Source organism: Babylonia areolata, chromosome 19 (genome assembly GCF_041734735.1).
Source record: "Babylonia areolata isolate BAREFJ2019XMU chromosome 19, ASM4173473v1, whole genome shotgun sequence".
NCBI lineage: Eukaryota > Metazoa > Mollusca > Gastropoda > Neogastropoda > Buccinidae > Babylonia > Babylonia areolata.
The window spans coordinates 63,737,531-63,750,030 of NC_134894.1; the positions used below are offsets into that span (position 1 = coordinate 63,737,531).

At 47.0% G+C, this 12,500-nt stretch overlaps 1 protein-coding gene across 4 annotated transcripts in view; it reads left to right on the forward strand.

Annotated features, from left to right (window-relative positions):
- LOC143294401 (uncharacterized) overlaps positions 1–12,500 on the forward strand; it is a 52,014-nt gene that overhangs the window by 6,985 nt on the left and 32,529 nt on the right. For all 4 annotated transcript variants that reach the window (XM_076605877.1, XM_076605878.1, XM_076605876.1 and 1 more), the window contains one exon: positions 1,971–2,083. In XM_076605877.1, the coding sequence (XP_076461992.1) occupies positions 2,017–2,083 (67 nt within the window). In that variant the 5' untranslated portion in view covers positions 1,971–2,016. The remainder of the gene's footprint in view (positions 1–1,970; positions 2,084–12,500) is intronic.

The following is a 12,500-nucleotide window of genomic DNA, read 5'->3' on the forward strand; positions in this document are numbered from 1 at the left end:
CAAAAAAAAGCAAACAAGCACCTCCATCATCACCGTCACCACCACCACCACCACCAAAAACAAAGAAACAAACATTCTAAATCAACACTGCAAATATCTGTATTTCTGGGGTCTGGCTGACTTCTAGATACGTTATGAAAGATGATATGATACTTAATGAATGTCGTGAAAATTATAACATTTTTTTCAAAGTTTGGGATTCCCAGTTTATGTCATGAGTTCTGGAGCTACATTCAAGCACAGACTGTAAATAAAACATTTATTCATGACTGTACTATGGAGCGGAACTGATAATGTACTATGGAGCGGAACTGATAATGTACTATGGAGCGGAACTGATAACGTACTATGGAGCGGAACTGATAATGTACTATGGAGCGGAACTGATAATGTACTATGGAGCGGAACTGATAATGAACTGATAATGTACTATGGAGCGGAACTGATAATGTACTATGGAGCGGAACTGATAATGTACTATGGAGCGGAACTGATAACGTACTATGGAGCGGAACTGATAATGTACTATGGAGCGGAACTGAAAACGAAAATAAACAAGTAAGTAGTGCGACAACTTCAGTCATTAGGATATCATACATAAAATATTAAACATAAAATTACGAATTTTCATGTAAGATTATTTCTTAACTGGAATACGTTGAATTTATGCCAGAAAGCATCTAAAGAAGACTAAATAAATAAACTGTGGTCCGTCTGGGGAAAAAATCACGAAAAACTGTTAGAATATTTGAAAGAAAATAACGGTTTTCAAACTGCCAGTTCCTTTGAAAATTGAAAGCAGTTTCGTTCCTTCATTGTTGACAACACTGTCGGTTTCACTTCCTTCTGGACATAACTAGAATGTATATTTTTCCGACGTTGAAATGATATTTGGTAACGGAAAAACGAAAAATAGATGAAACATTAACCTAACTGATGCCATGATTTTGTTGTTGTTGTTGAAATAACATTTCAATGTATTATTGAGGAAGTTACGATTCAGGCGTGGCTTGATACTGAAATATAATAGAAGTGGCAAAAGGAATTATTTTTCTTTACAATATACAATGATATTTTATTTGATTTTAGTTCATGTTTTGGGTGTTTATTGTGTTATTGTCGTATTCATTGTGTTTTTACTGTGAAGCCACAGGGAGAGAATTGAAAACAATCATGACCAAGCAGGTTTTAAAAGCTTCTTGTCTTAGGACCCTTTATGGAATGAATCGTAATTGATTTGTCGTTTATGGTCGGTTGTGGACTTTATTGAATGTCACATTATCCATTGTGTTTCGGGAAAATTCACCTCTGAAGCAGTTTCTGTGATGTCAGCTACCGTATCACTTCGCAAAGAGATTAAATAAAAGAAAATTATGAAGAACGTGGGTCATTGAAATGTGTGAATACTGCAAACTGTGTGAAACACACACACACACACACACACACACACACACACACACACACACACACACACACACACACACAGAATACTGATTTTGTCCATTAATGAAGTGAAAAAAGAAAGGTGACATGTTTTTTTTCATCCGGCCCTAGTATAAAGTACATAATATTGCATGTATATGAATGTGTTTTGTGTGTGCGTGTGTTTATGTAAGTTTGTGCCTGCCTATGTGTGCGTATGTGTTAGGGTAGCTGTTAAATACACACGTATGTTAAAATGTATGTATGCTCTCTCTCTCTCTCTCTCTCTCTCTCTCTCTCTCTCTCTCTCTCTCTCTGTAGTCACATTGTGGTGTGTGTATGAAACACTGATGTAATGTTTTATGTTAACAAAAGCGTTTTTGTAAAGCACCTAGAACAGATTTCTGGATAGTGTATGTTGTAAAGTACTTTCAGAATACAGAAACTAAGACGTGCCCTATTTGTCCTGTCGTTCAGAGAGTGTTTCCATCAATGACTGGTTGCCTCAGTGTGTGTCACTGTCTCCAACCTGTGGGTGACTGTTTCAGGACGGCCAGTGCCCCCCACTGAAGTGACCACTCAGTGACCGTGACCATGACTGTGATGACCAGTCCACGTGTGATCACCTGGCTCATGTCCGTCTGTCTGCTGGCCTGCCACGGTCAGTGCTTTGCCTGTCCTGGTCGTGGTGGTGGTGGTGGTGGTGGTGGTGGTAGTGGTGGTGGTAGTGGTGTTAGTATTTGTTGTTGTTGGTGGTGGTGGTGGTAGTTGTTGTTGCTGTTTGTGGTGGTGGTGGTGGTGGTAGTGGTGGTTGTGGTGGAAGTGGTGGTAGTGGTAGTGGTGTTGGTGGTGGTGGTGATGGTGGTGGTAGTTGTTGTTGCTGCTGGTGTTGGTTGTGGTGGTAGTTGCTGTTGGTGGTGGTAGTGGTGGTGGTGGTGGTAGTTGTTGTTGTTAGTGGTGGTGGTGTTGGTGGTGGTAGATGTTAGTGGTGGTGGTGGAGGTGTTGTTGTTATTGGTGTTGTTGTTGGAGGTGGTGGTAGTGGTGGTAGTTGTTGTTGCTGTTGCCGTTTTGTTGTTGTGTTGTTGTTGTTGATGATGTTGGTGGTGGCGGCGGTATTTTATTATTGTTGTTGTTGATGTTGGTGTTGTTGTTGTGTTGTTGTTGTTGGTCGTGTTTTATTGTTGTTGTTGTTGTTGATGTTGGTGTTTTCTTCTTGTTTTTGATGATGTTGTTGGTGGTGGTGGTTTTGTTGACATTGTTGTAGTAGTAGTTGTTGTTGTTCCTATTGCTGTGCTGTGCTGTGCTGTGCTGTGCTGTGCTGTGCTGTGCTGTGCTGTGCTGTGCTGTGCTGTGCTGTGCTGAGTCACGTTCTCCAGAGGTCTTCCTGCTGTTTGTGGTGTGATGTGTTGCGTTATATCTGGGGAACATCCGTTGCGTTGCTATGCGTAACAGTTCCGTCACAGCAGATTTCTCTGTGTGAAATTCGTGTTGGTCTCCCTGAGGAGAGAGAGAGAGAGAGAGAGAGAGAGAGAGAGAGAGAGAGAGAGTGTGTGTGGATTGGTTTACCTGTGACAATGGAAATTTTCTGTGAAACTCTGCCAGAGATATCTCTCTTACTGTAGTGAGGTGTTTTACGTGCGCAAACTGCATGTTGCCTACAGCGTTCCTGATTACTGTCTGACGTGAAAGACTAGCACCCTGTAATCAGTTCAGAGTCATGCTACTTTGATCAACGGCGCTCACCCCTCTGGTTCCATTTCACCTGTTAGACTCCCCCCCCCACACAGGTACACACACACACACACACACACACACACACACACACACACACACATCACACACACGCACACCCATCCATTCCTCACTCCCCCCCCCCCCCCCTCACACGCACACACACACTCACGCACGCACGCACGCACGCACGCACGCACGCACGCACGCACGCACGCACACACACACACACACACACACACACACACACACATACACACAACGTCCATACCTCACACACACACACCCACACACACCCACGAACACCCACACACCCACACACATACACCCACACACACATGCATACACTCAGCCACACGCATGCCTCACACTAACACACACACTCACATACAACTTCAATCCCCCCCCCCGCCCCACCCCACCACACCCATACTTCATACCCACACCCTCGCACCCAAACACTCACCCATACCAACATCCAACACACACAGCCACAGCCATAACTCACACCCACACAGCCACACGCATACCAGTATCTAACACCCACACACCCCATGCGCACCCCATTCTTCACACCCCCACACACGCCTACCCCCGTCTCGTGCCGTCATTTCTTGCGTTAACATCGGATCGTCAGCCCCCTCACTCCCCCTCCCCCGCCTCCCACTGATCCCCCTCCCCTCCCACACGGCTCTCAGCTGTGTGTCAACAGCTGACCACTGGCAGGGACCATGTTTTCCTTCTGTCCCCCCACCTCCAGCTGTGATGGCAGCCACACGGGCACTTAACCCGGCCATTCAGCTGGAATGATCTCCCTTCGCTGCCGCTCGGTGGCGCTGTGACCACAGCCATGTTCACGCGAAACGGTACACAGGATATGTTTGACACTTTTTTCTCTGTGAATTTAGACCACACAGTCATTCATACAGAATGATACACAGGACATATTTGACACTCATTTCTGTGAAGTAAGACCACAGCCATATTCAAACAAAATGATACACAGGACATATTTGACACTGTTTTCCTGTGAATTAAGACCACAGTCATATTGATACAAAATGATACACAGGACACATTTGACACTTTTTCCCTGTGAATTAAGACCACAGTCATATTTAAACAAAATGATACACAGGACATATTTGACACTTTTTTCCGGTGAATTAAGACCACAGTCATATTTTTAAAGATACAAAATGATGCACGGGACATATTTGACATTTTCCCCGTGAATTAAGACCACAGTCATAGTTATACAGAACAAAAGACAACAATCATATCTATACAAAACAATAAATAAGATCAGGACACATTTGACACTTTTCCCGTGAACTAAAACCACAGTCATATTTATACAAAATGATACACAAGACATATTTGACACTCTTTTCCTGTGAAGTAAGACCACAGTCATGTTTTGCAAAATAACACACAGGACGCATTTGACACTCTTTTCATTTTCTTTTGAAGAAAGGAAGAAACCGTTCTCAGGATGAAAAAACAACAACAGACTTTGGCCTTCAGAAGGAGCATACCATGTGAAGTGGGTGGTAAAGCACGAACTGCCAGCATGTCACGTGACACATTGACACTCTTGTCTGAGAACTGAGACAACGTACACTTACCGGCATGTAACGTGAAGGAGGATGCAATGTGAAGTGAGAATGCAAGAACTTGTCGGCTTGTAACGTGAAGGAGGATGCAATGTGAAGTGAGAATGCAAGAACTTGTCGGCTTGTAACGTGAAGGAGGATGCAATGTGAAGTGAGAATGCAAGAACTTGTCGGCTTGTAACGTGAAGGAGGATGCAATGTGAAGTGAGAATGCAAGAACTTGTCGGCTTGTAACGTGAAGGAGGATGCAATGTGAAGTGAGAATGCAAGAACTTGTCGGCTTGTAACGTGAAGGAGGATGCAATGTGAAGTGAGAATGCAAGAACTTGTCGGCTTGTAACGTGAAGCGGTAGGGTCTGAGAGGGAGAGAGAGAGAGACAGAGAGAGAGAGAGAGAGAGGAGAGGGAACCACAAAGCTATAGAGGCAGACACACAGAGGGAAAGTGAGTGAGAGAGAGAGAGAGAGAGAGAGAGAGAGAGAGAGGCAGCGCACAGATTGACTGAACTATTGATGATTTGATGACTTTGATTTCTAAATTACATATGTACAGATGTAACTTGTGGTTCACTGTATTTAGTTTTAAGCTCATATACAAATCGAAACGACATTTGATGTGTGAGGATCTTGGCCAGAGATGCACACACATCATTCCAAAGTGCAATGATTCTGGCGATCACGGAAATGTACAAAAAGTTTTAAATCACTTTTGTGATGTTTCACATTTCGTGTGAATTGAAGATTTAAACAAAAATCTGTTTTTTTCTGTTGAAGAGAGCCGTAACTCTAAAAAAAAAACCCCAACAACAAACAGTAAAACAAAAACCAAAAACCAAACACACACTACTCAGTAGAAAAAATGGACCGAGCACCACGTGCCGATGACTATCACCATCACCGGTCACAGAAGCGTGATGTCTTTCATTTCCTGGGACCTCCGTGTGTCCCTCGGACGGTTAATAGACTTGTAGGTGTGTGTGTGTGTGTGTGGGGGGGGGGGGGGATGTGTGTGTTGGGTTGGAGGTTCGGGGGGTACAGAACAGAGCCAGACGCGGAACGGTCAGTTGCAGCCTGGAGATTCCATCAGCACTGGGTCAGTTACACAGCTGGTCATCACACTGCTGTCCTCACCACTTTGGGTACAACGAGAGAGAGAGGGAGAGAGAGAGAGATGGAGGGAGGGAGAGAGGGGAGAGAGGGGGAGAGGAAGAGAGAGATGGAGGGAGAGAGAGGGAGAGAGAGGGAGAGAGAGGGAGAGAGACATGGAGGGAGAGAGAGGGGGAGAGAGAGGGAGAGAGAGAGGGGGAGAGAGGGGGAGAGAGAGGGAGAGGAAGAGGAAGAGAGAGAGGGAGGGAGAGAGAGGGAGAGGAAGAGAGAGATGGAGGGAGAGAGGGGGAGAGAGAGGGGGAGAGAGAGGGAGAGGAAGAGAGAGAGATGGAGGGAGAGAGAGGGAGAGGAAGAGAGAGATGGAGGGAGAGGGAGAGAGAGAGACATGGAGGGAGGGAGAGGGGAGAGAGAGGGAGAGGGAGAGGGGGAGAGAGGGGGAGGGAGAGGAAGAGGAAGAGAGAGAGAGATGGAGGGAGAGAGAGGGAGAGGAAGAGAGAGAGAGATGGAGGGAGAGAGAGGGAGAGGAAGAGAGATGGAGAGAGAGAGGGAGAGGAAGAGAGAGAGATGGAGGGAGAGAGAGGGAGAGGGAGAGAGAGAGATGGAGGGAGAGAGAGGGAGAGAGAGAGAAAAAGAGAGAGAGGGAGGGGGAGACAGAGTGAAAGAGAACCCCCCCCCCCAGAGTAATACATAGATAGAAAAAGAGGGGGGGGAGGGGGGGAGGGAGGGAGAGAGAGAGAGAAGGGGGGGGAAGGTATAGAGGGAGACAGTGTTGAGCAGGGAGGGGAGAGGAACAGATTTATCATCTGAAGCCTGCGCTGGGAGGAGGGTGAGACAGACAGACTGTGGAAACACACCGTGCTTCAGAACAGGAAGGCACGGGACAGCACGTGCACCTTGTGTACCCCTGACCCTGTTCACCGTGTGTCACCAGGTGACTGTCACCACCACTGTGCACAGGCTGTCTCATGTCGTCAACTTCCTCCGAATCCTCTATGTCCCTAACACAGCTGAGTAACACGGTCCCTAACACAGTCAACTGATACCGTCCCTAACGCTGTTAATTTTCGCAGCCCCTAACACTCATCGAACTCAGACCCTAACACAGTTAACTTACACTGTCATTAAAGCAGTTAACTTGCACTGTCCCTATCACTTAACAAGTCCTAACACGGTTAACCGACACTGTCCTTAACACAGTTAACTAACACGGTTAACCGACACTGTCCTTAACACAGTTAACTAACACGGTTAACCGACACGGTTAACAAACCACCCCTGGATGGCTGGCTAGGACAAAGCCAGACACGGTACCACGTGACGTCAGTGAGAAGATACCATTCTGGTGGGGCCAGGAATGCCCTGAATGGTTGCAGCAATGAGGTGTGCTGCGTCACGGGAGGCCCCATCAAGGGTTCCACTGTGAAATCACTAATGACATCTCCACGGGAAAAGAATACGGAATTAGCGGGACGCGTTGTTAAGCATGGAGAGTAATCCTGTTGATAGATCTCTGGAGATACCTACAGCTTGTCGAAATGAGATGTAACAGTCTGAATTCACGTCTTTTTCTCGTCACGTGAATGTCAAATAGAGTGGTACGTTTTGGAAGGTGAGTCTGAATTCACGTCTTTTTCTCGTCACGTGAATGTCAAATAGAGTGGTACGTTTTGGAAGGTGAGTCTGAATTCACGTCTTTTTCTCGTCACGTGAATGTCAAATAGAGTGGTACGCTTTGGAAGGTTAGTCTGAATTCACGTCTTTTTCTCGTCACGTGAATGTCAAATAGAGTGGTACGTTTTGGAAGGTTTACTGTCAGCTTTCTGGTAGTTCAGTGATTGATTTCAGTTAATATTTCCATGCTGAAAGTTTGGGAAAAGGCTTTGGGTGGTAAATTTATTTTTTGCGTCTTTCGTCATCAGAGGAATGGCTAGGAACCACAATACTGTGGTGGACACTCAAGACCTCTGATGAGAAACTGTGCATTTCACACACACACACCCACCCACCCACCCACCCACACACACACACACACACACACAGAGATGGGACTGGAGGCCTTTGTTTTAACACATTTCTTATGACGGTGATGAAGAAATCTCACTGACAACAAGGATGGCTTTGATGATCAGGTTCCCACTGATGAGAAGTGGGAATGTGGGAGGTAGATCCCCAGTCGTGAGGGGGGCGGGGATCGTGAAGAAAGGAAAGAGGACTCAAGGAACAGGAGTCAGAAGGTCCAGGAGAAACCTGACGACACACGTCTACAGCAGACCCAACAGTGACGGGCGCAATAGCCGAGTGGTTAAAGCGTTGGACTTTCAATCTGAGGCTCCCGGGTTCGAATCTCAGTAACGACGCCTGGTGGGTAAAGGGTGGAGATTTTTCCGATCTCCCAGGTCAACATATGTGCAGAACTGCTTGTACTTGAACCGAACCCCCTTCGTGTGTTCACGCAAGCAGGAGATCAAATACGCACGTTAAAGATCCTGAATTCCATGTCGGCGTTCGGTGGGTTATGAGAAGAAGAAGAACATACCCAGCATGCATGCACACCCCCGAAAACGGAGTATGGCTGCCTACATGGCGGGGTAAAATCGGTCATACACGTAAAAGCCCACTCGTATACATGCGAGTGAACGTGGGAATTGCAGCCCACGAACAAAGGAGGAGAAGAAGAAGAAGAAGACCCAGCAGTCAGCATCACGCCGTGTCCACCAGTGCAGGGTTCCCATGGGAAAGGTTCCCAGCAGTCAGCATCACGCCGTGTCCACCAGTGCAGGGTTCCCATGGGAAAGGTTCCCAGCAGTCAGCATCACGCCGTGTCCACCAGTGCAGGGTTCCCATGGGAAAGGTTCCCAGCAGTCAGCATCACGCCGTGTCCACCAGTGCAGGGTTCCCATGGGAAAGGTTCCCAGCAGTCAGCATCACGCCGTGTCCACCAGTGCAGGGTTCCCATGGGAAAGGTTCCCAGCAGTCAGCATCACGCCGTGTCCCCCAGTGCAGGGTTCCCATGGGAAAGGTTCCCAGCAGTCAGCATCACGCCGTGTCCACCAGTGCAGGGTTCCCATGGGAAAGGGTTCCAGCAGTCAGCATCACGCCGTGTCCCCCAGTGCAGGGTTCCCATGGGAAAGGTTCCCAGCAGGAAACTATCCCTCACTATACCAGTACCGGCACAGAACGAGTTCTGTACTCATTTAGGCCAAATCCTCAAGTGTACAAGTACCGGCACAGAACGACAAGTGTGTTCATTTAGGTCAGTCCCTCAGTGTACCAGTACGGACACAAAGCGATTGGTGTTGGCTACTCATTTCGGTCAACACCTCGGTGTACCATTAACGGAACAGAAAGACTGGTGTACTCATTTGGGTCAATCCCTTGGTGTTGCAGTACTGTATTTGTATATCTTTTTATCACCACAGATTTCTCTGTGTGAAATTCGGGCTGCTCTCCCCAGGGAGAGCGCGTCGCTACACTACAGCGCCACCCATTTTTTTGTATTTTTTAGTGCAGTTTTGTTTTTCCTATCGAAGTGGATTTTTCTACAGAATTTTGCCAGGAACAGCCCTTTTGTTGCTGTGTGTTCTTTTACGTGCGCTAAGTGCATGCTGCACACGGGACCTCGGTTTATCGCCTCATCCGAATGACTAGCGTCCAGACAACCACTCAAGGTGTAGCGGAAGGGGGCGGGGGGAGGGGGGGATACTGGTGGCTGAGCCGGGATTCGAACCAGTTCGCTCAGATTCTCTCGCTTCCTAGGCGGACGCGTTACCTCTAGAAGAGAGAGAGAGAGAGAGAGAGAGAGAGAGAGAGAGAGAGAGAGACTTTCGGTTAAAGGGAACGACTAAACCATTACATGTCACTTGAGGAAGGCGACTGGTGTTTGACTTCCCTCAAAGAGTGGGGGAGGGGGGTGGGGTGGGAGGGTGTGTGTGTGTGTGTGTGTTGGGGGGGGGGGGTCAACCAATGAAATCCACGAAGCAGCCAGAAAGATCACAAAACGTCACGTGACGGCATCAAGGGAAACAACTACCACTCTCACCTTTGTTGAGGGTTATCTGGCAGTGAAAAAGGAACGAGCACCCTTGTTCCCTGACCAAGCCAACAGGTCGCCAGCAGTGAAGTCTGGTGGCTTGTAAACATTACAGATCCGTCCTTATACTGCTAAATGCGGTGGCTTGTAAACATTACAGATCCGTCCTTATACTGCTAAATGCGGTGGCTTGTAAACATTACAGATCCGTCCTTATACTGCTAAATCTGGTGGCTTGTAAACATTACAGATCCGTCCTTATACTGCTAAATGTGCTGGCTTGTAAACATTACAGATCCGTCCTTATACTGCTAAATGCGGTGGCTTGTAAACATTACAGATCCGTCCTTATACTGCTAAATGTGGTGGCTTGTAAACATTACAGATCCGTCCTTATACTGCTAAATGTGGTGGCTTGTAAACATTACAGATCCGTCCTTATACTGCTAAATGTGGTGGCTTGTAAACATTACAGATCCGTCCTTATACTGCTAAATGTGCTGGCTTGTAAACATTACAGATCCGTCCCTATACTGCTAAATACGGTGGCTTGTAAACATTACAGATCCGGCCTTTTACTGCTAAATGTGCTGGCTTGTAAAAATTACAGATCCGTCCTTATACTGCTAAATGTGCTGGCTTGTAAACATTACAGATCCGTCCTTATACTGCTAAATGTGGTGGCTTGTAAAGGTTAAAGATCCATCGTTATTTTTGGTGTTCTCTTTTGACGGTGTGGTTATGAAGGACACGGGGGGCAGTGAGGTCATTTTGTTCTTTCGTTCCTCTCTCAGGTCTCTCTTTCCATCTGTCTCTCACTGTGTCTCTGTCACTGTCTCTCTGTCAGACTATCATGGCTCTCTCAGGTAGTCTCTCTTTCCATCTGTCTCTCACTGTGTCTCTGTCACTGTCTCTCTGTCAGACTATCATGGCTCTCTCATGTCTCTCTTTCCATCTGTCTCTCACTGTGTCTCTGTCACTGTCTCTCTGTCAGACTATCATGGCTCTCTCATGTCTCTCTTTCCATCTGTCTCTCACTGTGTCTCTGTCACTGTCTCTCTGTCAGACTATCATGGCTCTCTCAGGTAGTCTCTTTCCATCTGTCTCTCACTGTGTCTCTGTCACTGTCTCTCTCTGTCAGACTATCATGGCTCTCTCAGGTAGTCTCTCTTTCCATCTGTCTCTCACTGTGTCTCTGTCACTGTCTCTCTGTCAGACTATCATGACTCTCTCATGTCTCTCTTTCCATCTGTCTCTCACTGTGTCTCTGTCACTGTCTCTCTCTGTCAGACTATCATGGCTCTCTCATGTCTCTCTTTCCATCTGTCTCTCACTGTGTCTCTGTCACTGTCTCTCTGTCAGACTATCATGGCTCTCTCAGGTAGTCTCTCTTTCCATCTGTCTCTCACTGTGTCTCTGTCACTGTCTCTCTGTCAGACTATCATGGCTCTCTCAGGTAGTCTCTCTTTCCATCTGTCTCTCACTGTGTCTCTGTCACTGTCTCTCTGTCAGACTATCATGGCTCTCTCATGTCTCTCTTTCCATCTGTCTCTCACTGTGTCTCTGTCACTGTCTCTCTGTCAGACTATCATGGCTCTCTCATGTCTCTCTTTCCATCTGTCTCTCACTGTGTCTCTGTCACTGTCTCTCTGTCAGACTATCATGGCTCTCTCATGTCTCTCTTTCCATCTGTCTCTCACTGTGTCTCTGTCACTGTCTCTCTGTCAGACTATCATGGCTGTCTCAGGTAGTCTCTCTTTCCATCTGTCTCTCACTGTGTCTCTGTCACTGTCTCTCTGTCAGACTATCATGGCTCTCTCATGTCTCTCTTTCCATCTGTCTCTCACTGTGTCTCTGTCACTGTCTCTCTCTGCCAGACTATCATGGCTCTCTCATGTCTCTCTTTCCATCTGTCTCTCACTGTGTCTCTGTCACTGTCTCTCTGTCAGACTATCATGGCTCTCTCAGGTAGTCTCTCTTTCCATCTGTCTCTCACTGTGTCTCTGTCACTGTCTCTCTGTCAGACTATCATGGCTGTCTCAGGTAGTCTCTCTTTCCATCTGTCTCTCACTGTGTCTCTGTCACTGTCTCTCTCTGTCAGACTATCATGGCTCTCTCAGGTAGTCTCTCTTTCCATCTGTCTCTCACTGTGTCTCTGTCACTGTCTCTCTGTCAGACTATCATGGCTCTCTCAGGTAGTCTCTCTTTCCATCTGTCTCTCACTGTGTCTCTGTCACTGTCTCTCTGTCAGACTATCATGGCTCTCTCATGTCTCTCTTTCCATCTGTCTCTCACTGTGTCTCTGTCACTGTCTCTCTGTCAGACTATCATGGCTCTCTCATGTCTCTCTTTCCATCTGTCTCTCACTGTGTCTCTGTCACTGTCTCTCTGTCAGACTATCATGGCTCTCTCAGGTAGTCTCTCTTTCCATCTGTCTCTCACTGTGTCTCTGTCACTGTCTCTCTGCCAGACTATCATGGCTCTCTCAGGTAGTCTCTCTTTCCATCTGTCTCTCACTGTGTCTCTGTCACTGTCTCTCTGTCAGACTATCATGGCTCTCTCATGTCTCTCTTTCCATCTGTCTCTCACTGTGTC